The sequence below is a fragment of the Adiantum capillus-veneris genome, chromosome 7, assembly GCF_014529385.1.
Source record: "Adiantum capillus-veneris isolate H3 chromosome 7, ASM1452938v2, whole genome shotgun sequence".
Lineage (NCBI taxonomy): Eukaryota > Viridiplantae > Streptophyta > Polypodiopsida > Polypodiales > Pteridaceae > Adiantum > Adiantum capillus-veneris.
Window position 1 is genome coordinate 35,217,745 of NC_140937.1, and position 23,821 is coordinate 35,241,565.

The window sequence follows — 23,821 nt, forward strand, 5'->3', positions numbered from 1 at the left end:
GTCCTTGCCATGCTGGGACCAACTTCTTTGCTTTTTTCAGAAACTTGGCCTGATAAAGTAGCACCAGTGCTCCTTGCGTTATTTGCGGCTTCCTGAGATGGTGATCATGCCAGGCTTTACGACGAAGCTGCTCTGCTTCTAGAGCCAGTGAAGCCAAACCTCGGCTTTCCTCCAAAAGGAAAAGACGAGAGATTGATGCCGACCCCAAATTTCCATTGGCACGAAGACTCCCCACTCGTGGGGATCCTGAGTTGAATTCAAAAGGTGCTATCGCTTCCAACCCGAAAGCCAATTGAAATGGGGTGCGATTGGTTGTGGCTTTGAAAGAAGTTCGATAAGCCCAAAGTGTACCGTGGGTAGCTTGAGCCCAAGTCGAGGGATGAAGATGACATGCTTTCCGCAGAAGTGCTATCAGAACCTTATTAGTGCTCTCTGCTTGCCCGTTTGCTCTAGGGTAATAGGAACAAGATTTTCTGTGAAAAATCTTGTAGTTGGCCAGCAAGGTAGAAATTGTTTCATTCACAAAGTGACTACCCCTATCACTGGTGATTTCCAATGGACATCCAAACATGCACAAAATATTTTCGTAGAGAAACTTGGCTACCGTAGTGCCAGTGCAGTCCGTTGTCGCCAGTACCTGTGCCCACTTTGTTGCATAATCTGTAGCCACCAACAGATACTTCCGATTGCCGGGTTGGGCGGAGGGAGTAATTGAACCTACAAAATCAATGCCCCATCTCTCAAAGGGTTGCCATGCCATAGAGACCTGCAGAGGACGGTTTGACTGTTTGCTTGGTTTAGGGCCACAGCGCTGACATACATCACATACCTTTACATAGGCAATTGCATCGCGGAAAATATAGGGCCACCATAAGCCACACTGGAGAATCTTTTGTGCAGTAATATGGCCAGGGTAATGGCCACCAGTGGAACCACTATGGGCATCCTCTAAAATATACTCGACTTCATGAGGGGAGACACACCGCTGCAGAACACCATCCTGCCCTGATTTGTATAGCTGGCCCCCAATGAGAGTGAAAGGCCTAGACTTCAGCAACAGGCGTCTCTTCTGCAGGGGAGAAGCATTCTCTGGGTAGAGGCCACTAGAAAGCAGATGCAAAACATCACCGTACCATTCCGGTGTGGTATCCACCTTAAAGAGACTGCTATCAGGAAAGTCGTCAGCAACCCCTGTTGCTTCTTCACCTGTGTGAACGCGAGAAAGGTGGTCGGCAAGGACATGATGTTTGCTGGGCCTGAGTACCACTTCGAAATCGAACTCTTGAAATAAGAGTAGCCATCACCATACTCTACGTGCAACCTGCGGCTTGTTGAGCAGATATCGCAGGACATGGTGATCAGTAATAACTGTGAAGTGGACCCCTAATAAGTAGTGCCGAAATTTTTGCAGAGCATACACAAAAGCTAAACCTTCCGTTTCTGTGGTGCTATAGTTGCACTTTGCCTTGGTGAGTAGGCGACTTGCATAGTGAGCAGGGCGATCCAGGTTATACTCCTTACTAGGTTGAGTCAACACCGCACCCACAGCCAGTTGACTGGCATCTGTATGCACATGAAAGGTGAGAGACCAATCGGGAGCTACTAAGATAGGCACTTCAGTGAGTTGTTTTTTAAGGTATGCAAAAGCTTTAGCCTTTGCCTTTGACCATTGAAAGGGAATAGCAGCACTGGTTAGGCGGGTCAGGGGTTGAGCCACCTGTGCATACATGCGTATAAACCTGTGATGATACCCTGTGTGGCCTACAAAGCTCTGTACCCCTTTTAGGTTGATGGGAGGTGGTAACTTTAAGATTGCCACAGTCTTCTCTAGGCTAGGCGCTAAACCTTTAGCAGACACCACTTGGCCTAGAAGTGTGCCTTCAGTAACCAAAAAATGACATTTGTTAGGATTTAGCTTTAGGTGTGCCTCTCTGCACCTGAGGAAGACAACAGAGAGCTGAGCGAGGTGTTCCTCTAGGTTTTCCACTGGGGTTGAACATTGAGCACTTGAGAAGGTCGAAAAATAGTCCATGAAGATGAGAAGATGATCCGTAAGCAGAGGACAAAAGATGAGATATACCGCCCTATTGAAAGAAGATGGGGCATTTTTCAACCCAAAAGACATTCGAGTGTATATAAAAATACCCCAGGGAGTCACAAATGCCGTCTTCAGCTGATCACCTGGATGGATGCCCAACTGATTGTATCCACTAAACCCATCCATGAAACTGTACAATACATGCCCTGCTACATCTTCGAGCACACGCTCAGTGAAAGGTGTTGGGAAACCATCTGGGATAGTTACCTTATTCAGAGCACGATAATCGACGCACACACGGATTTTGTTGGATTGCTTCTTAGGCGCTATCACCATGGGTGATAACCACTCAGAGTGCTACACAATTACTATGATCCCTGCCTCTTGCATTTTTTCTAACTCTGCCTTGACCGCCTCAGCATACTTCGGGTTGAGCTTGTAAGCTCGGCCTCTTACAGGCTTAGCCCCTTGAACCAAAGGTATAGTGTGGACACCCAATTCTGGTGGAATCCCCTTTAAATCCTTGTAGGACCAAGCAAAAACATCTTTAAAAGAGTGGATGAAAGAGACTACCTCCCATAACCAAGCTGCTAATAGTACGTGTTGAGGATTGTCAGGATCTCCCAGGTTGACTTCTCTGATCCGGTCTGGGGGTGTAGCTGGAGAGGGTGCTTCTGAAGATGAGAGGTGAGCTGCCTCTGGGAGCTTCAAGACATCATGTGCAGGTGTTTGATCGATTGGAAACTTTGCATACTCTTCTTGTAACCATCCCTGTGGGAGCTCCTCGAAGGGTAACTCTTCAGATGCAGACGACATGACAGAGTGCTTTTGAAGGGGGTCCGACTTGGGAGATGCTCCAGGAAGGGGGAAATCTTTGGTGAGTGCATGCAGAGGAGATTTTTTCCCCCTTCGGTGATGTGTTACAGGTTGCCCAAGACCGAGGGCTTCCATCGGCGGGTCATTCGACGCATGAGAATTTAGGGCTGACACACTTACTTCTTCGACTGTTGTACTGTCTGCTGTAGGACTTTGGACATCAGTGTCCTCCTGAGGATTTTGAAGAGAGAGTGTAACTGGCGGCACATGTAAGTTTTGAGTAGAGACCATGTAGCATGGCATCGAAGTGGTAGCTTCCAACCATTGTAGCAAGTCCTCGTCAGACCCATCAGGTGGGATGGGCTGCTCAGGGTCGGGGTTGGACTGTACTGTCAATGAGCTGTGCTGAGCCACTGGATCCATCCCTCCTTCAAGCCGGATTGGTTGCATTTGGGAGCCGGGAGTGTGTATCCACATGGCGTCGTTTCCCCAATCATGAAGTGCCTTAGTATGCCGCAACCATGGTCTACCAATCAGCAAGGGAAATCCTCCCTCCACCTGAGGAAGACTGACCACCACAAAATCCAAGCTAAATGTGAAGTCTTGTACCTTCAAAGGCACCTTCTCTACTATGCCCACAGGATAGATTGTCCTCTGGTCTGCCAATGTAACAGTGAACGGAGCAGGGCGAGTAGGCTGCAGACCTAAGGTTGACATGGTAAATTCAGGCATTAGATTGATTCCAGATCCACCATCCACTATGACGCCTGAGAATGACTGCCCAAGAATAGATACAGTAAGACGTGGACTTTTATAGTCGGTGAGGGGAGCAGCTGGATATGAAATCATGTAGGACTCCAGGGGCTGCACAGGTAGGTGCCCGCCACTAGGCCCTGTACCACGGTACAAAGATTGAATTATTGAGAGGGTGTCACTTCTAAGAGTTGCATCTAGCCGAAGCATCTCATAAAGAGATACTTGCTGAAAGGTGTTCTTCAAGATTGCTTCCTCAGCGGGCCTAGCTTCTACAACCTGGGCCTCCTCGGAAACCTTGACCTGTTTTAAGTCAGCTACTGCTGCCAGGAAGGCTCCATCAATGTCCGAAAGCATAGAGATTGGCTTATTCTTTGCACCATTTACGGGTGCGACATTTTGAACAGGTTGTTGAAGGGTTGGACCTGATGGTCCAGTTGGCAAACTTAAACCCAGGGCTGCTCTTTGTGCTCTAGTGAGCACCCCAGTAGGCTCTGCTGGTTGTTGTGGCTGAACTGTATGTGTAGCAGGTGCTGGCTGAGGGGTGGTGTTCACTGTGATTAGATTGATTTTCGGGAATGTAAACTCTTGTTGATTTTGATTTGGGCCTGAAGATGAGGATGCCCTTTGTTTGGGACAATCTTTACTGTAGTGGTCCTTAGACTTCAGACAATGTCTGCAAGGAGGAGACCCTTCAGGTAAAGGACACTTACTTTGGTAATGCCCATATTCACCGCATCTGTAGCATAGGATTGGCCGGTTTGACGGACGAAACGGGGGACGAGGTGGTCACTGCTCTTGTTGTTGCATGGTGCTGGAGGCTGAGGTGTAGAAACTTTGGGGAACTGAGGGAGTACTGGCATGATAAAAACTGTGGGGTGCAAAGTTGTTGTGCATACCTTGCTACATAGGTGTTGTTAGCAGAGGAGGCAACGGGTTTTGATGGCCGTAGGGTGAGACCATGTTGGATGCAGGTGCTAGCCCTTGTTGGAGAGAAGGACCTAGATTTTGTTGTATTTGCCGCAATCCTTTGATATAGTAACAATCCTTTTCTTCGTGCCCAGATTTTTCGCAGAAGTGGCAATAAGCCCGAAGGGGACAGTCCTGTGGAGGATGTCCAGGAGAGCGACAAGAGCTACACCATACCATAGCTTTGGTCTCCTGCTGAGACCGAAGCTCTTCTAGTTCTCTTTTGATTTGATCGAAAGCCTCCAGGTGCGATGGTTTCTCTTGTCTCAGAGAGATTGATTTCTCTTCTTGGAGGGCTCGTTGTAGTTTGAGGGCTTCGAGTTCCCTGCGCAAGGAGGTCAAAGGATCAGCAGGACTTCCTTCGGAGAACACAGAGGGAGTATCTATGTGAGGAGAGTTGTTGAACAACTTCCTAGCCCCCTCTATTCTAGTAGCAGCTGCGATGAATTCCTCCAGAGTGGCGGCAGGTCGAAGGCTCTCCCGGAGTTTTTGCTGAGAAGTTTTTGGAAGCGCCTTCTCCACCCACTTCTTAACCATGAATTCACCGGGTTGCTGGGGAAGCTTGGGAACCAGAGACTTGGTTTTGGTCATAAGCTCCGCAAAAGTCTCCTCTGGCTGGAGCACCATGTTGGCCAACTCATCCAACACTTTCTCTTGGTAATCGCCCGGCCTGAAAGTTGTGTTGTCTTAAGTCTGCCCAAGTTGCAAAATGATTCTCTGCAAACTGGCTGTACCAATTGTCTGCTAAGCCGTCCAAGGTGGAAGGAAAAAGTACCAGATAAGCATCTTCCCTGTTAAGACCACGCCCTCTACAGAGAGATACGAACCTCCGTGCATGGTCGTCTGCATCTTCCGAGGAGAGTCCTTTGAAGGTGGGGAACTTGATGTTTACCTTGGCCAACACGCTAGCCAACGCCTCCATGGCCCCTTGTTGCCGCAGAATAGGGGAGAGCTTTACTGGAGAAGGTGATCTGGAAGATGTGGAACCTGATGAAGGAATGGGAAATGAAGGAATGGGAGATAAAGGAATGGGGGATGGAGTATGTGGAGGTAAGGTTGATGAAGTTAATGGACTTCTACTAGATACCACCGGGCGTCTTTTGTTATAGTGCTTCAGAGGGCTCAGTAGTGCGCTTTGACGCTCAACTGACCGCCTTGTATGTGTCATGCAGTGAACAGTGAAGAGTGCTAGAACAGGCGAGGATATGACTAGACCACTTGGCCCAGGACCAGTACTAGACCACCTAGCTTGCAGGGCGAGGAGGGCTGGACCAGGGCGAGGTCTAGACCAGGATCCAAGACCAAAGACCAGGGGCGAGGACTAGGACGAGGACCAGGACTTGGACCAGGGCGAGAGAGGAACAGACCAGACTTGCAGACGATCTACACAGTGTGAGCAAGTGTGCAGAGCCAAGTAACAACCGATTAGTTTCACGATTCTATCCCCACAAGAGTGAGACTTCCTTTGAGGTCCCACCGTGATCGCCAAAATGAGAGCACCTGTAGCGTGGATAATGTGTCGTGCTGTCTACAATGGGTGGTCCTCAGTGCAATGTGCGTGACAATCTCACTCAAATAGAATGAATCTCCCTCAAACAGATGAACAGAAAGGAAACAATAGACGTCAACAGAGCTCTCAAAGACACAACAGCAGACCAGAACATATGACTCGACTATCTCAAAGACTGATACAGACTCTGGCGTGGCAGCACACTCAGCTCCAGCCGAGGACTCTCAGGTACAATGGGGTGTCGAGGCTCAGATGTGCCGGGATGGTGCAGACGTGCTTTGTGTAAGACCCACTCTAGAGTCTAGACGACTACTACGTACAAAGATAATGCCACTGGCCCAAAACGACTACTCATATGCACCATCATCAAGAGCCACCAACGGCTCATAAATAACATCATCTAAGTCTATCCCCACTGGGTGGCGGTGGTGACCTGGCCACGATGTCCACTAGACCACCCTGCCACGTGTCTCTGCCCAAGTGTGAACCGACCAGACTAAAGACCAACCGACCAAAGCCCAATTGTAAACTGCTGTCATATGAAAGTGAAAGTGACACTGTAGCAGGCTACACCCACATCCAAAGATCAACAAGGTTATCAGACAGGATCTCTCGTAGATTGATCCAGAGAGGACATGGATGACTCCCAAGGAGCTGCGGAAGAATATGGCTTTCCATAAAAAGCATTATCTTCGCATTACTAAGGATGGATTTATTTTACATCCGAGATACATGGATTCACACCTGTTGCGCAGGCTTCAATGTGTCATAGGATAATTTCAAGCCTCCTCCCATCAGTTGCAGTTTGTAGATAGAGATAGAGGAGCACTACGTATGTTGATGTCCAGTATATTATGAGATACAGGGGCGATTTTGTTATATCTGCATAGAGGGATTTGGGTTTTTGTTTAGGGTGATGGATTACGTTGACCAAATATGCCTGGGCTATTCTTGTTGGAACTACGTAGGCAGTTTTCAGATCATGGGACTCTGCTAGTGGAGCTACAAAGATTAATAGATCTTGGCGCCCTCTTACCTCTCGCAGCTCACGTCAAAAATGCATTTATCATTCTTGTTGGAGCTACGTAGGCAGGTTTCAGATCATGGGACTCTGCTAGTGGAGCTACAAAGATTAATAGATCTTGCCGCCCTCTTACCTCTCATAGCTCACGTCAAAAATGCATTTATCATAGCTGCACCGCATCCAGGTCATTATTGAGAGACATAGAGCAGCTCCTACAATGTTCTTTATAGAGGATTAGCCTGATGCCACAAACATCTGTCCATGAGGGTGTTCATGGGATGGTACTTGCACTGGCAGCCTACTAAGGTGTGATCAGAGTTTGGCAGATAGGCAACCAGCTGGGTCTGCATTTGTTCACAATTGATCATCTGTTGTATCTTTAATATTGAACATTTGGATCAAATGACAATTATGTAATTTTCTGGTCTTGTAGGTCCTTTAGACCTTTTGCAGATGTAAATAAACATTTCATTTCATTTCTCACTTTGAGCCAACCTCAAATCAACCAGCTCATGAGACAAGATCACAGAGCTTGATATTAGTAGTTTGGCAACACAAAAGCTAGGAACGAAGGTGTCTTTCTTTAGAGAGCATCTTCTCTGTATGTCCAGAGGATTGGGTTTGTTCATCACGAATCCAAGGTATATTGGCCCTCACCTATCTCGTGGGCTGAGATATGCCATTGGCAAGATATGCAGCTTCTAGACTTCTTGAGGGGCCGCACATCAATTTAAGAGCCAGTAAAGACATGGATGACAAATGTCTTCACTCGTCACAAGATGGGCAGACTACAGGTGGTGCCACTACCTTTCATAGGTTTACTCAGTTACATCACTCGAGGAGTCCGAGAGTTCAGGGAGATCATGACATAGGCATCGTTAGGATACAAGAGATTATTGCCAGAGAGCACGCCAGGCCTGCTTTCTTCTTTACCGAAGGAAATAGCCTCTGTAATACAGAGACCCATGCGAAGACCGCTCTTGTACTTTAATATTTTATCCTCCCGTGCCTTTTCATAGCCTCAGCCCCCCTTGTAGTCTACCTCATCCCAGCCCCACTCCTTGCATTGTACCCCTCATATAGCCTTCCCCCATTGTTGCACCAGATGCATAAGCTGCAATGCTTCTAGGTTTTAGTTTACATTCGTATACTTTGGTTTCAAACAGTTGCCCCCCCCCCCCCGCCCCTTCCCTCCCCCTCCCCACCCACCCAACCTTGCAAAACTCTTATTGTGCTAGGGCTAGCAAATGAGGGAGGAACAACCAACTCGTAAGGGCTGTGAGAAAAGGAAGCTAATTCTTTATGCCTAGTTTGTTGTTTTTGTTGTTGAAGGACATGGGCACATTTATTCCAGCTTTGTTCTTTATGTTTCAAATTTTTTTTATTAGTGAGATCAAATCCCTCTTTTCTTTAATAAAATCCTTCTGCTCTCTTTCCCATGTGATCAAGCCCCTGAAACACAACTAGTCCCTGGCCCTCTCTTTCTCTGCTTCTCTCTTTTAAGAACTGCAACTGATTGGTAGCTCTGGTTTAACGATTAAATGCCGTGCCATAGGTTCCGGTCAATGTTTTTGTTTTTCCTTGAAGAGTATTTTCTTTTGTTTAATCACATGATATGATGTACCTTTCAGAATTGCAACTTGCAAATGTAAGACAATCGAGGGCTGGAGAACTTTTAGATGATGAACCGAGCACTTCAGGAAGGCAATTGGGCCATTCAATTTTATCTGAGTCAACACAAAACAAAGCTTTACGTAAGGTACAGTTGTGCAATAGATGGCCATTTTTGTGACCAAATCAAAGATATTAGCAAATAAAGGCTTAGTTGTAGGACGTGTGTGCTTTCGCCCACAATTTATGCATAAGCCCTCTTATCTGATGATCAGAGTATGTTTTAATGTCCATGTACTCGTACTGTTTGCAATCTTCCCAGCATTTAGGATCTGCACCGCTACCTTGCTATGAACCTACTTTTGATTGGGATACTGAAAGATCCACCATTTCTGGACAAAGAACGCAAGAAGCACCTTCTGCTCTTTCTTGTAGGTACGTGCATTTGTTGCTATTTCTGTATATCTGTCTCGTTCGTAGGTGCACTGCTGGTAGTACTCTGTGTGTCTACTTCTTAAAGGGTAATAATTGTTTTGAGTCTGTAGGATAGCATGGCATTCTTATTTGTTGTACTGTTTACCTTATTGTAGTGGCTTAAGTTTGTCTGTCAAAGTTGTCTCCTTCAGTATCCAAGCGGGGTTTGTTGGTGAGTACCACCCATCTTAGTTGTTACTTTAAGTATTTCTCATGGAAGGTCTTTTATGTGTAGCAAAATATGATTGTATCTTTGGATTTATCTTGTCAGTGTCTTTGTGCACCGCTTCTTATGAGGACTATATGGTTGAGTTTTACAGAGCCTTTCTATGGAACCATTTGCTTGTATGACACAGAGAGGCGTGAAAAGCTTTCTGAAGATTTTCATTTTGAATTTTTACCCAATGAATTTCAAGAGGTGGTAATCTCTTTACCAGATTATTGTTGTGTTCTTAAAATAAGAGATTTCTTGTTTAGTTGTCAAAAAGCATGAAAAGGGTGTTTTTGGTTTTTGCTTTAACTTTTGACTTATGAAGTTTGTTTTAAAGTTACTGTAGTTTGTGAGAATAGTATTGTATTAATAGGCAGAAGATGTATGTAAGCTTTAAGACAAGATGCTCAGTTTTTTCACCATTTCTAAAATTGCATTTTCAATTGTTTAGGCTGGAACATCATCCCAACGCCGCGGAATTTTTCATTTAGACACTTCATCACCTTCAATTTGCATGCTGATACAGCTGGAAAAGCATGCCACAGAAGAAGATGGTGGAACAGCATCTGTATATTCGCGTAAAGAGCCTGTAAGTAAGGACATTCTGAAGTGCATGATGCTTGATGGATCAGATCTGGAAGCTAGTTTGTTTGGGAGAAAATCAGCTGTTTGGTATGGTAACAGTAAATCTAGAGAAGAACGGCATAGGCATACGGAGAAATCAAATCACTTAATAGTTTCACAAAGCTGATGTCACAAGCTCTCATTGATTGCCTTAGCTTGACAGATCAGATCTGGAAGTTTGTTTGTTTGAGAGAAAATCAGTTCAGTTTGTTTGGCATGGTAGCACTGAATTCAGAGAAGAAAGGCATTGGCATACAGAGAAATCAAATCACTTGACAGTTTCACAAAGCTGATGTGATAAGCTCTTATTTATTGCCTTGGGGTGCTTTACTTTCAAGTCTTATTACTTCTAAGCTTTCTTTTCACTACACACTATCTGTGTTTTGAATGCTATTATTTGTGTTTCAGGTACATCTAACAGAACGAGAGAAACAAAAGTTAAAAGTGTGGGCTCAGATGATGCCGTACAGGGAACCGTTTGCTTGGGCTGCTGTTCCTCTCTTTGATAACAGTATTCCTGGTGGAGTTGGTGGGTTTGGGTCGCCTAGTAGTCCTCTCCCTTCGGGATTGAGTGCGACTAACATAGTGGACCCAAGTGTAGAGATGAATGGGAGAGTACTTTTGGAGGGTAAAATAGCTCATGATCCTGGTGGCACACGAGTCATTGTGGAGATTCCAGGCCTTAATAGAGTGAAGGAGAACTATATTCAAGAGTCTCTGCAGGTCAGTTTTCATTATCAAAGATTTTTATACGTCTCAAGTGTAACAGAGTCTAATATGTTTGACTTTTTAAGGTGACCATGCACGCAAAAAAGCTGGCTTCTATGCTTCTCCACAATATGCATGCTGTTTTTCTAGGATTCACATCAGAGTTGTATCACAACGAAGAAGAGAGAAAACAATCGAAGAAGTATGCTTCAAGTGGAGGAGTTTTAGTTGCACCTTCATGAGCATTAGTTGCATCGTCATCTAGTTTAACCAATAAAAAGAAGTGTTACGAGTGTGGCAAGCTTGGACACTTCTCTCCAAAGATTGCTGAAGAAACAAATTTTGTATGCATTGGAGCAAAAAGGGACATCCACCTTCCAAGTGTCAAAGTAGAAGTGTCATAAAGAAGTGTTACGAGTGTGGCAAGCTTGGACACTTTTCTCCAAAGATTGCTATAGAAACAAATCTTGTATGCATTGGAGCAAAAGGGGACATCCACCGTCCAAGTGTCAAAGTAGAGGTAGCAGTAGCATTAGCAACAAGTCTAAGAAGAAAGGAGAGGTCAATCCTGTAGAATCAGTAGAAGACAAAGACAGATGGAAAGCAATCTCCATGTTCACAACATGTAGAGTGATTACAATGATAGTGATGTATTGTATAGGATATGGGTGGTGCTCAGTCTCTTCATTGAGTTTGTTTTGGGAAAGATTGATAGCTTGGTCCTCGGTGATTCATCGTATGAGGGGAGGGATATTTAGTGTGTGTAACTTATGATCCAGTGAGAGTTCTTCTATGCATATGTAGCATAGTTTATGTGACTTCATTAGCATGTGTGGCATTAGCCTCTATGCAGTTTGTTCGGCATGTGGTCTTTGGCTTGTGCACCACCATGTGGTGTGTATCATTTGTGGTCCAGTCATTAGCCTATGTGGACCATTCCATGTAACCTTCATGAGGTGTATGAGGTGCACTAATTGTCAGATCAGCTTTTCAACATGTGTTGTTGAGGGGGCGTGTTAGAGCATTATGTTCACCCTCTAGATGCTTTTATTCCTACTTGCATGTTACTCATCACATGTGCACTGGCCCTTGGTTGTGGGTTGGTCATCGGTGCACTTGCTAGACAGGGATATCAAACACATTTAGGGTTTGCACCAACACTTTACCCGTTTCAGCCCTGTTTTGGGCATTTCATTATTTTTAGGATGAGGGTTTTATTTTGGGTTGTGGTATTTGACAGAGATATATGCCCAACCTTGCCCTGGCTCTCTATATATGTGGCCTAGGAGGTTCTTTCTATCAACCAAGTATGGTTATGCCATTTCCCTCGAGTAACAGGTCTTGAGTTCAGCTCTCCTCGTCAGATAGACCTTAACGTCTCTTGGGATAGTTTCGTACGACGTTAAAATTCTCTTCTTGTCGTGTGTGTGTGTGTGTGTGTGTGTGTGTGTGTGTGTAAATTACCGTCAGGGGAGTGGACCTCCACTTTCCTAGAGTTAGCACTAGCCTTACACTCTCATTATGGCAAGATTTTTGAGGCCCCTTCTTCTCCCACAAGAGAAGCTCGCCAAGCGCGTCACATGTTTCTATCGTAGGTTGCCCCCATTCTTTCGATGCGGTAGGCTCAAGACTTGGAAGTTGTTTTTACTGAGTCGGAATTGTATGCCAGCTTGCTCGATTTGGGTCGATGGAGAGCTCTTGGTTGGGATGGTCTCTCTGTGGAATTTTTCTTGTCTTTCTGGGATTATTTGAAGTTGCCTTTGTTGTTCATGATGAATACAGCTTGGGATCAGTGGGAATTGCTCTCCTCTTGGAAAGAAGGTTTGCTCAAGCTGATACCTAAGCATACAATGTGTGAAGAATTCTCTCATTGGCGGCCTATTACACTCATGCCTGTGGTATAAAAACCAATGGCAAAAAAGCTTGCTAACCGACTCAAGTGCTTTCTACATGAAGGGTTGCATCAATCTCAATATGGCTTCATTTCACCGTCATATTATTGATAACCTCGCGAATGTCATCATTGGAATGGAATATGCAAAAAATATACTCGATAGGATGTTTTGGTCATGCAGGTCGACATTGAAAAGGCATTTGATACTGTTCTTTGGGATTATATTGCAGATACCATGCAACACTTGGGCTTTGGGCCTAGGCTATCCCGTGTCGTGCTTTTCTTGTATGCACACAACACTTCTGCAGGCTTGCTGGATGGATCTCTCACAGAATCTTGGCCTCGGGGACGATCGGTAAGGCAGGGCTGCCCTCTGAGTGCTTTGCTTTATGCGATTGCTACTCATCCCTTGTTTATGTATTTGGATTCCTTGACTTCCACTGGTAGGCTACATGGCCCAACTTTACCTTCTGGACGGCAGTTTGCTGGTCAGGCTTATGCAGATGACTCTTTGTTCATGCCTCGCAATAACTATGATGATGTACAACAAATTATGCATACTCTTCACTTGTTTGGATTGTCAGCAGGTCTCAAAGTTAACTTTTGCAAATCCAAGCTATTGCCTCTGAAAGAGTGTGATTGGCATAAGATATTGTGTCTTGGGGAGATTGTTCCTCCACATGTTCTGGTTCGCCATTTGGGTTATCCGCTGGGTTTGAATGTATCGGCTATGCAGAAACTGGATTGGGTGCTCCAACGTCTGCATTCCAAGTTGAATGCCTTAAATGCCAGTTTTTTAAGGTCGGGGAAGCGCATGGTGAATGGTCAATTGATTTAACTGGCTTTTCCCACATGCAACATAGCTGTGTTTGGAACTATGATTTCTCATGTTCTCACACATTTCCACAGCTTTTGAGTTCCTCTCTGACCAAATACTCTCACATATGCTTTTCTTCATCAATAATGCCATTTATGACTACAAGTGGATTTTGGGGCTTATTTGTTTGCCGATGTAATCCCTTGTGCATTCTTCTCAGGCTGTTGCACTGCATCATTCCATGCTTGCAAGCCTCAATTTATATGTGTTTTCAGAGTTATTTGCTTGTTTCAATCTCTTGCATTCATCGACTTTTCTCATTTTCCATTTGAATTTGGTACCTTCCGAATGTAAAAAAGGTGAAATTGCGAAAGTCCAAAATGGACAATGAATCCCAAAACATAGTACAAGGTGTTGTAAATGTCTTATCATAGTATATCTAAAAAGAAGAAGTCCTTTCCTGGATTAAAAGGCTGTCCATGAAGTAAGAATACGCATGTGAAGGGGCCGGGCTGCAGAAGGTTGGGAGGAGGGAGGTTACTCTACAGGCTCTTTAGGGTGGATATGATAAAACCTTTTTAATTGTTTCACAGGATCCAAAGAAGAAAGTTCACAAACCTGTTAAAGCTACTTTGCGATTGGAGGTGGAAAGGCTGCAAATGGGCTACTTTGATACTGAAGCAATTTCTGAGGGTAGTAGGGCCAGTAATGGTTCAGCTGAGGGTGGTGATTGTTATGGTGATATGTCCATAGACAGAGGACATACCAATGGTGTGCATGGTATCCATCGTGGACCCTTCAATGGCCAGACAAAGTGGCTTACCCCAGATCTTAAAGATGGAAAGGCTGCCAGAGGATCTGGTGGTTCAAGTGGAAGTAATGATGTAAGAGGCTCTTCAAAAATTTATAGAAACTTGTGTATGTTTCCTTTTTGAAACCAAGATGCATCTGTTCATCTCACAAGTCGTGTGTTCTTTCACAAATAATATACAGTTCCATGCCTTGGATTTTCGAAATTTCACCCGAAGTGAACCATTTACTCAACTTTTACATTCTCTCTATGTTTATCCTCGAGTTGCAAGTCTCAGTCGAAAGAAAAACCTTTTTATTCGTGTAGAGCTTCGAAGAGACGATTCTGATATCCGTAAACCACCCCTTGAGGTTTGAAGAATGCTCCTGTTCTTTTGCAAGTTAAAATGAGATGGAAGCACATATGGTCATGCTGATGTGATTTTGTCTTACAATATTTCTTGTTACAGGCTATCTATTCAACGCATGGTGGGCAAATGCTGAAGTGGGCACATTCTCAAGTAGCAATAAATACACGGACTGCTAATTATCATGATGAGTTTAAACTCAGGCTACCGGCAATACTGACTGCTCAGCATCATCTTCTTTTTACATTTTTCCACGTGGACTTAGCTATGAAGCTGGAAGCACCAAAGCCTGTAAGTAGATTCCTTTGGGCCTAGATTGATGGTAGATTCTGATTTTGGTTAACCTGTTGACATTTGAATACAGCAAAATGTGTGGTAGTATGCCAATGCATCATTTGCAAATCTAATATTCTATACGAATGATCTGCAGGTGGTGATGGGGTATTCAGTGCTTCCACTGTCTATGAATGCTCAGTAAGATCTTTTTAATTGTACACTTTTTCTATGACTAGCAATATTGGTTTTGCTCATCATTATGCTGAACTGCTTTAGTAGTTAAAAATAGATAGAGCATTGCTGCCATCGTTCTGCTTAGTACAAAGTAAATATATCTATAGGAGTAGCAATGACTTGTGTAAATACATAATAAGCATTGGTAGGAATTTACTGCCGTGACAATCTCACAACTTTCCACTTGAAGTGTATTTGTACATCATAAATAATGGTGCAACTAAATTCTTTCCAACAATAAACTTTTCATAACATACATTAGAAGCATTTCTGTAAATTTTCGACTCTCCTTTCCAAGAGCATTATTGATGAATTTTTATGATGGGTTTTGATTCTAATGCAAAATAGTAGGGTAGCATTTTGGTGGATTGCTCAGAAAAAGTGTCCTGTAAGGTATGCAGGAGATAAGTTGCCATGTTTTAGTGATACCTTTTGTGAAGAACTTTTGGAATACAAACTTACCCGATTATTTCTAGAAAGGCATGAAAGTGCTGAGTACAATTATCAAGGATAGGCTTTTTATGGTTTGACTTTAGTTGGCTCGTATCAAACGGAAAAGAAACAGGTACAGACATTAATGCCCTTTTCCTGAGCATAATCTTTTGCCACAACTCTAGCTTTATAGCAATCAACACTACTATCAAGCATATGTTTCACCTTGAAAACCCACTTAGTACCGATTGCCTTTTTGCAAGGAGGCAAGTCACACAAAGACCACGTACCATTCTTCATAATAGCATCATATTCATCAGATTGCATTATAGCCAACCCATTTTTTGAAATTTGTACTTCATCAAATAACAAAGGTTCTTTCTCATCATACATTTTAAATACAGCCAAAATGTAACAATCTGAGGATAAGAGGCATGCTGAAAACGTGAATGAGTGTGACTAGACAAAGTTTACAGTCATGCAATGTTTGCACTAGCCATCTAGCATACCTGTAACCTGCTCATTTTTCAGCCCTATCCTCATGGATTACATCTTGTAAATCTGCATCATAAAATGGATGATTTGTAACATCGTTTGAAACTTGCAAAGGCTGCACATGTGCCTCATTAGGACCTACATTCATACTCCCACCATTAAAGAGAGGCAACAACGTATTATATACGTTCTATGCACACAACGATGGAGAAGATGAAGGAGAAGCTCAAGAGCACACAACACAAGAAGTAGTATTACTGAGTATGCTAATACAAAGATTAGGCTTGTCCTAGAGTGATGGGCGTGTATATACAAGCCGGGGAAACCCCCCCCCCCCCCCCCCCCCGGGTGTCCTAAGTGTCTTCACACACATCACTACCATAATATGATAACAAATTTCCCCTCAATTTAATCTGGCTAGCTCATACCAAAATAGGGAAAAAACAAGTTAGAGATGGCAAGAAGGTTTTCGTTATCTTTATTTTGTGTCATGGAAGACATTGAAGAAACATTTGAAGTGCTAATGTTAAGCATCATTAAGAGTATGTAGGAATCCTGAATAGCAGCCATTCTGAAATGCATCATTTTGTCTAGGCTGGAATTCTTCATCTTATGAAAAATAGAATGCTGTGCAGGGTGAACATCGAGATCGCTTGTCCCCTATCAGTGAGAGCATGGAAGCTAATTTGGTGTATTTGCTATGTCAAAAGTTCCCTAGTTCATGTAGAAAGGAGAAATGAAATGAAATGTTATATCAAACGTCTTCAAAAGGCCAAAATGACATATGAGACCAAATTGATACAATCTTGGTGGATCTAATACAATGTCTGGTACAAAATGAAATGAAGTAAAATAAAAGCTATAATGAACATCAGTGTCCCGGCTGTTCGAGGATGTATTGCAACAGTCGTTGAACAGCATTGTCAATGTCCGCCTCGTAAACAGTCGTATTGGATGTCTCCCATGTCGTGCTAGAATAGTCATGATCCTCGGATGGAGCGTCTCTCGATGTTGTGGTAGCCCTCGTAGAGGTGGGCATGTAGCTCTCCCAAACTTAATGGCTCTGTCAATCAATATACCTCTGGTATAGGTGGACTTTGAAGTCTGGTGTAAAGCTCGCTCATCTGAGTGCCGAGTCTCTCCTCTAAAGAAGTTAGTGATCTCCATCTGTGGATGTCTACCCTCAAGAGACTCTCCCTGTGTATGTGCAGCTTTAGCAAAAACAACCCGAGGCATCTACGTTCGTGGTATCTCATGACTCTGGCCAATGGTCCAAAGCCCTCTCTGAATAGGCAGTGAAGTGGGCTTGTATCTCTTAGTATATTGGACAATGACGTTTGTGATGTAACTCTGGCTCTATATGACACAACTTGCAAATCTTGGCCTTTGCTATTACTCTTCTAAATCTGCCAATCTCAATCTCTAGCTGATGCGATGTTGTGCGCTTTGACCAATAGCACAGTATATTTCATGGGATAAATGAGTGTCCATATAGGCAGGTCTAATCACATATCCATCCTCTGTGACCTGGAGAAGATGCTCTCTGTAGAAAGAAATCTTTGTGCCAAGCTCTCGTGTCGGCTCTGTCTATGTCCTCCTGGTGTCTAGTTGAATCAAATGTTGTTTGATGAGGTGGGTAATCTCGGTTCGTGTGAGGGACAAGGAGGGTGCATCCAACGATGACTGGAAAGGGGGTAGTTTGTCCATGCTAAATCCGAAACCATGATGTGATCTGTGCATACCAACAAGATGCGTCTCCTTGTGAGGCAAGTTCTTTGTTCGAGGTTCCCGAAACTGAATCGGCGAACACATCTTCTTCGTGCTCCCCAAAGCTTTATATGCTCTCGTCAATTTGGTCTCTGCTGCTCTCCTCGAGGAGAACTTTGGACCATTGAAGAGCACTCCCAAGTAAGTGTATGAGTCTCTATACCCAACTGTTTGTTAACCGTTTGTGAAGGTCGGTACAGATCGCCTGACCCACTGTGCTGTGGTGTTGAACACCATAACTTTGGTCTTGCCAAGGTTCACCGACCAACCGCTATCACTAGCAAAATAGGATGTGCCCAATCATGATAGTATTGTACTCAGAAAGAGCTTTCAATTGATACCCATATTAATGTGTGTTTTTAGCAGCTCCAAGATGGAAGCTTCTAGAAGATTCTAGAAGGGAGATTCTAGAAGGAAGGTTCCAAAAGGATGACATGTGGCGGGACACTTGTCACAAACTTTCCAAAAGATGAGACACTTGTCAAAAAGCTTTCAAAGGAAGAGACAACTGTGTGGATACTTGTCAAAAAGTTTTTAAAGGAAGAGACAAGTGTGTGGACACTTGTCATGCCAACTTTATCTTTTACTAAACACTTATCACAATCCTCTTCAACTTTTCCCTTTTTCTCTTGAGGCAACTTCTCTATAAATAAAGCCTCTTTCCCTCTCATTCCCCATCCCCTAGTTGCTGAATTTTCCTCTACCATCAGCCTAAGAAATCCCCTTCATTACCATCACCATCTCTCTCTACGCTTACTATTACTTCATCCTCGAGAAGCCATATCTCTCTCTCTAGCTTGCTGTTTTTCAAGGCAACACACCTATAAATCTGAAAATTCTGTTGTTTCGCTCAGTTTTGCGCTCTTCTATTCATCCTACAAGCAACCAAGACACTAGATCTCTTCTCTAGTATATGTAGTAGCTATTGTACATATGTTTGAAAAGTCTACTTATGTTTACTTTTATGCATGTGCACATGGAATCTTGCATGATCTACGAGTGTGAGTCTACTTAAACTCACTCTTGGGTTGATTGTAACTGAGCTCAATCCTAAGGTACTTGGGTTGAGTAGAAATCTATTTCCTTCGGGGGGAGGAGGGGGTTTACCATCTTCAACCCTCATTCTGCCTCTTGTCTCTTTGAAGTGTTGTGATTAATATTTTATCAAGTTCTTTAAGCATTAAGCACTCTTAGTTGTACGGGGCTCTTACAGTGGTATTAGAGCTTTGGCTTGATCCTCACCCCTATGCTACTAGTACTTATGGTTGATTGTGTGCACCTTTGCCTGACCATTTCTTATTTTACTAATGGAAGACACAAACATTGCTATCTTACAAGCTCTTCAAAGTTTGCAAGAGGAGAGCCGCTCCATTTGAGAACAACTTCTGAAACTCGACAAGGGCGAGAAGCCCAATGAAACCAAGAAAGAGCAGCCAGCAAAGCAACGCAATTCGAATTGAGGAAGCCGAAAACGAAGCCCTTTAGCTGCGAAGAAGGAGAATGGACGAGGCAAAAGAGGACGCTCTATCTCAAAGAAGAGAAGCCATTGAAGCAGAAGTACATCCTCTTCATCAAATTCATCTAGTGAATCTTCAGAAGTGTCATCATCAAGCGACAAGGAGATACCTCATTCATACAGAAAATCTCATCGAAGGCAAAGACGTCGATATTCTTCACCCTCTTCTTCATCTTTGGAGACAAGTTTGTCCTCCTCTACTTCGAGATCTAGGTATGGGAGAAGATACAAGAAGAAGACCACCAAGTCACTCTCGCAACTTGAGAAGAAGGTCAAGTTTAGTACATATGATGGTTCACAAAATCCTAATCTTCTTTTAAAATTTGTTCGTCAATTTCAAATATTGTATGGTCGTGAGAAGTATAAAGAGAAGGAGAAGTTTTAAGTTTGAAGCTTTACATTTGACCGATCTAGCTCACACTTGGTGGACGGGATTGGAGTATGATGGTGCTGCCCCAAGATCGTGGAGAAGTTTTGTCCGCATGCTGTAGTCCCAATTTCTTCCTGTCCATTTCAAGAGGGATGTGAAGATGGAGCGGGACCGCTTGTGGCAAAGGAAAAATGAATCTTTGGAAGACTACATCAAGAGTTTTGGAAGCTACTTTTGAAAGTCCAACATTTCAAGAAGATTGGCAACTCTGAAAAATTAAGGAAGTTTAAGGAGGCATTGATAGGCTCTTGCACATTAAATTCTTTTTGAAGTGATTCTTTTTTGAGGGCGGATTGTGTCGAATGTGTTTGTGTTCCAGGTGCATGGCCTTAATAGTGTGTAATGCTTATGCATAAGTTTTCCTTGATGGGACATGGTCCTAACTTAACCATATTCTCGGGCAACATGTGAAAAGGGGACAGCTACTCTTGTGTGCGTTTAAGTGTGTGCACATCCTCCTTGAGTTAACTATTCTTTATTGATCTGTCGATTAGTACCATTTACAGTTTCTTGTCAGATTCTGAAAGTAGCATGAAATCTAGTTGCTCGGCATTTCAATGCTTTATTAGCAGAGAGAATGCCCTGCGCCTTATGTCCTTTGAAAGTATGATATCTTTTTTTCTGCAAGATTAATGTCGATGTATGAGAAAAATCATTTTACTGGAGATTTTAAATGTTGCTTCCTTTTAATGTCAATATTCGTAAAATTTGTAATGCTGATTTTTGCCAGAGTGCTTCGCTCTGAAATCAGTTTGCCTATGATACGGGAGCTTGTTCCACACTACTTGCAAGACAACATCAAGGTAACAGTTCACATTTGGGCATACCAAAGCAGAATTTTATTGCCTTTTTTCTTGACAAGCAAATTATATGACCACCATGCTCAGGAAAGATTAGAATACTGTGAGGATGGAAGGATGGTTTTCAAGGTACGACTGCAGATTTGTTCATCTCTATACCCTGCAAATGATCGCATCAGAGATTTTTTCATGGAGTATGATCGCCATGTGTTGCAAACAAGCCCACCATGGGGATCTGAGCTGTTGGAGGTACATATATTTGAATGTAGCAGGGTTATTTTTCATGACGCTCAACTTATCTTATTATGCATAATTGAGCACTTGAAATCAGAAACATATACAGAGAAAGGAGAGGAGCTATCTTGTCCCCACAAACATCTTCTAAAGACGCTCTTTGTAGAAGGTCTATTTGAATGGTCAGATTTAATTGCATGGTGATTTACTCGTCTGAGACCTCGACCTTTCTTTGCTTGTGGCCATGTCAATTAGACAATAATAGTATCGGAGCTGTGGGCTGGCTGAAGTTTCTTAGGTTTTGCATTCGTAGATCAACTAGCATTGCTTAATTAGGCTCTGCTAATCATCAACCAGTTCACCTAATTTGCGCTATCTTCAGAAGGGGCGAGTTGCTTGTTGTCTTCAACCTTTACCCACAGGCTGTTATCGAATTGTGTTTGGTAGATCTGTTGCCTCTGGCACACACACTTGTTGGAGGATTATCTGCTGCTGTGTCAATTTCATGGTCTATTAGAGATAGGCGAACATATTTTCATAGAAAATCAGTCAGCCTTCACCAAGCAATGTCGCTGTCAGAACTATTTCTTCCAATTTATGCCCTTTATTCTACGTCTTCTTGAGTCAAGCTGTGCGTCCTTAAGGCCAATTGATTTAGGGATGCTGCTGCAGATCATCATCAAGCCCATCTTAAGCAAGTTGGACTCAGTTGATCAAGTACATTTTTTGTTTGGTTGAAGAATCTCTACAGCTCGGTGAGCTCTCTGGCAGGATCCTGGACACTGACAGTTTGAACGGAGAAGAGCTTATGTTAATTTGTTTAAAACTTGGTTTTGAAGCACAGATTCTATGCTGATAATGAGTTTAGGAGCATAAGAACTATCTCTATGCATCAATATAGGAGTGGCACAAGGGCTGTTGATAAACTTAAAATGGAAGTTGACAGCTGTCATAGATCTTTGAGTTCATCATTTGGAGCCGCACAAGAGGTTTTCTGAAACTGATCATCCTGTCGTAGCATCTTGAAATCTGAAAGCGGGAATGCTGGTAGCTAATTTACATCTGCGATTTGGTTCAGCCATTGTGGCTTGAGATAGAGGTCTTTGTTATTTTTTCTTAGTATATAGATTCATCTACTATATCATCTTGTGGACTACCCTACCATAGCTTGCACCTGCCTCTAAAGATTAATTTGGCTTTTCCTAGATTTATCTAGGTCTCTTTGTAGATCGGTTTAATTCTCTGCATTTGCATTGTGCAATAAGTTTGTTTCCAGTTTTGTTTTCCACTTTTTTTTTGGTTGATATAAGTCATGTGCCATGTTCATCGTATGAAATGTGCTGTGATGCTATCAAGAGGTTCTAAACAGTTGACTGTGAAAATTATTATATTTTGATAGGCCATGAGTCCGTGGGGGCAATATATGGGTGATGCTTGTGTAGGAAGTGAAAGGAGGGAAGACAAGAACATGGAAATGTGTGGGTTTACTACTTGTATGTTTAGATAGTCACGTGGATATCAATGGTTTGAAATGATCTATTTCATGATGAGAATACAATTTTGTGTTCTATTGGGCCTAAGGCCTCATATTCGTCTTGTCTATTTGTAATTTTCATGGTCTGTTTCAATTGTAATGGTATTTCTGTAACATCTCTGTGACAGAATCTTATTTTGTCAATTTGTATGTTCCTTTTCTTGATTCTTATTCTAGTTCTATTATAGAATCTCATGTTGTCCCAATCACAGGCAATCAACAGTTTAAAGAACATTGATTCAACAGCAATGCTGCAGTTTTTACAGCCAATTCTAAATATGCTTCTGCAGCTGATTGGAGATGGTGGCGAGACTTTACAGGTTAGTGATTGCTTGTGCTCATTTGTATTTCCACTTTCCTTTGCTGAGGACTATTTTGGCTTTTGTGTTACCTATGTATCCTGCTAGCTAAGATTTGACTGTATATGAAAGGCCAGATCTGTTGATATCAAACAATTTTATAAAGCAACTTTATTTTCTTTAGACCAATGTTCATGAGAAAGAAGAAGGCAAAGAAAACTGGCTTGTGGGGCCATCTAAGGGCGGTAAAACACAAAATGAACCACCTATTGATTTCCCTGTAGCTTTTTGACAGAAAGCTCCTGTGACCTGGCAAACTCGTGAATCGAATCCAACACTTCACCTGTAGAGTGGAAAGGGGGGGGGGGAGAGAAATCCCAATCCCCCCCACCCCCGAGAAAAAGATCCTTCTATTAGTTACTGAAACTGCCCATGGGGCTACAAGCACCTCTGCTAGAGAGGGCTACAACAAACATAAGGGGGAGACTTTCCCAATGAAAAACAACATATGTACAATGAGGCTAAATCAAGAGATGGGAGGAGTGAAAAGCCACACAAGTGGGCAGTAGTGCCATCTCAGCACACCCTGGACCACGGTGAAGAAAGGCCTAGGGCGCCAAAGTCAAAGGAAAGCCTCTCTACGCTCCCGCACGCGGTCGGAGCTGCCCTCGAGTCTCTCGAACTGTCCTCTGAGAGTGTGGATCAGCTCTAGCCAAAGATCTCGAACAGTCTCTGTCGGTGGTACAACGCGAGCCTCATAGATGCGGAAGCAGCGGGTCCGCCATATGAACCAGAGTGTTAGGCCGTAGATGAGCTCCCAACCAACACTCCTCTCTTTCACTGCACCGCTCCTGTGGAGTGAGCTTTGTAGCAGGCTGGAGTGTAGGTCGACTCCCCTGCATCACTATCATCTTGCTGGTGGAGGATAGCTCAAACTGAAGTGCCAGGCCCGTGAGAATGGACCAAGCAGCTGCCCCCCAAGTGTACTGCCGTGCCGTGGAAAGAGCTGGCATCAATCAAAGGATACGAAGCCAAACTTGCTGTGCCAAAGGACAATCCCAAAGACAATGGCGCTGACTCTCCACAGGATGGTCACATTCTTCGCATGCTGTCGAGAGACCACTATGTACTAGCAAGCTCCCAACAGCTGTAGCTCTATGTGCAACCAGCCACTGGAACAAAGTGACTTGCCGCGGCT

At 43.5% G+C, this 23,821-nt stretch overlaps 1 protein-coding gene across 5 annotated transcripts in view; it reads left to right on the forward strand.

The window, feature by feature from the left end:
- SPK1 (guanyl-nucleotide exchange factor) overlaps positions 1 to 23,821 on the forward strand; it is a 189,690-nt gene that overhangs the window by 35,917 nt on the left and 129,952 nt on the right. For all 5 annotated transcript variants that reach the window (XM_086515791.1, XM_086515793.1, XM_086515792.1 and 2 more), the window contains 13 exons: positions 8,742 to 8,869; positions 9,044 to 9,156; positions 9,312 to 9,367; positions 9,516 to 9,613; positions 9,858 to 9,995; positions 10,439 to 10,753; positions 14,043 to 14,333; positions 14,443 to 14,610; positions 14,709 to 14,897; positions 15,037 to 15,080; positions 20,487 to 20,559; positions 20,644 to 20,805; positions 22,537 to 22,644. In XM_086515791.1, coding sequence (XP_086371917.1) covers positions 8,742 to 8,869; positions 9,044 to 9,156; positions 9,312 to 9,367; positions 9,516 to 9,613; positions 9,858 to 9,995; positions 10,439 to 10,753; positions 14,043 to 14,333; positions 14,443 to 14,610; positions 14,709 to 14,897; positions 15,037 to 15,080; positions 20,487 to 20,559; positions 20,644 to 20,805; positions 22,537 to 22,644 — 1,883 coding nt within the window. The remainder of the gene's footprint in view (positions 1 to 8,741; positions 8,870 to 9,043; positions 9,157 to 9,311; positions 9,368 to 9,515; positions 9,614 to 9,857; positions 9,996 to 10,438; positions 10,754 to 14,042; positions 14,334 to 14,442; positions 14,611 to 14,708; positions 14,898 to 15,036; positions 15,081 to 20,486; positions 20,560 to 20,643; positions 20,806 to 22,536; positions 22,645 to 23,821) is intronic.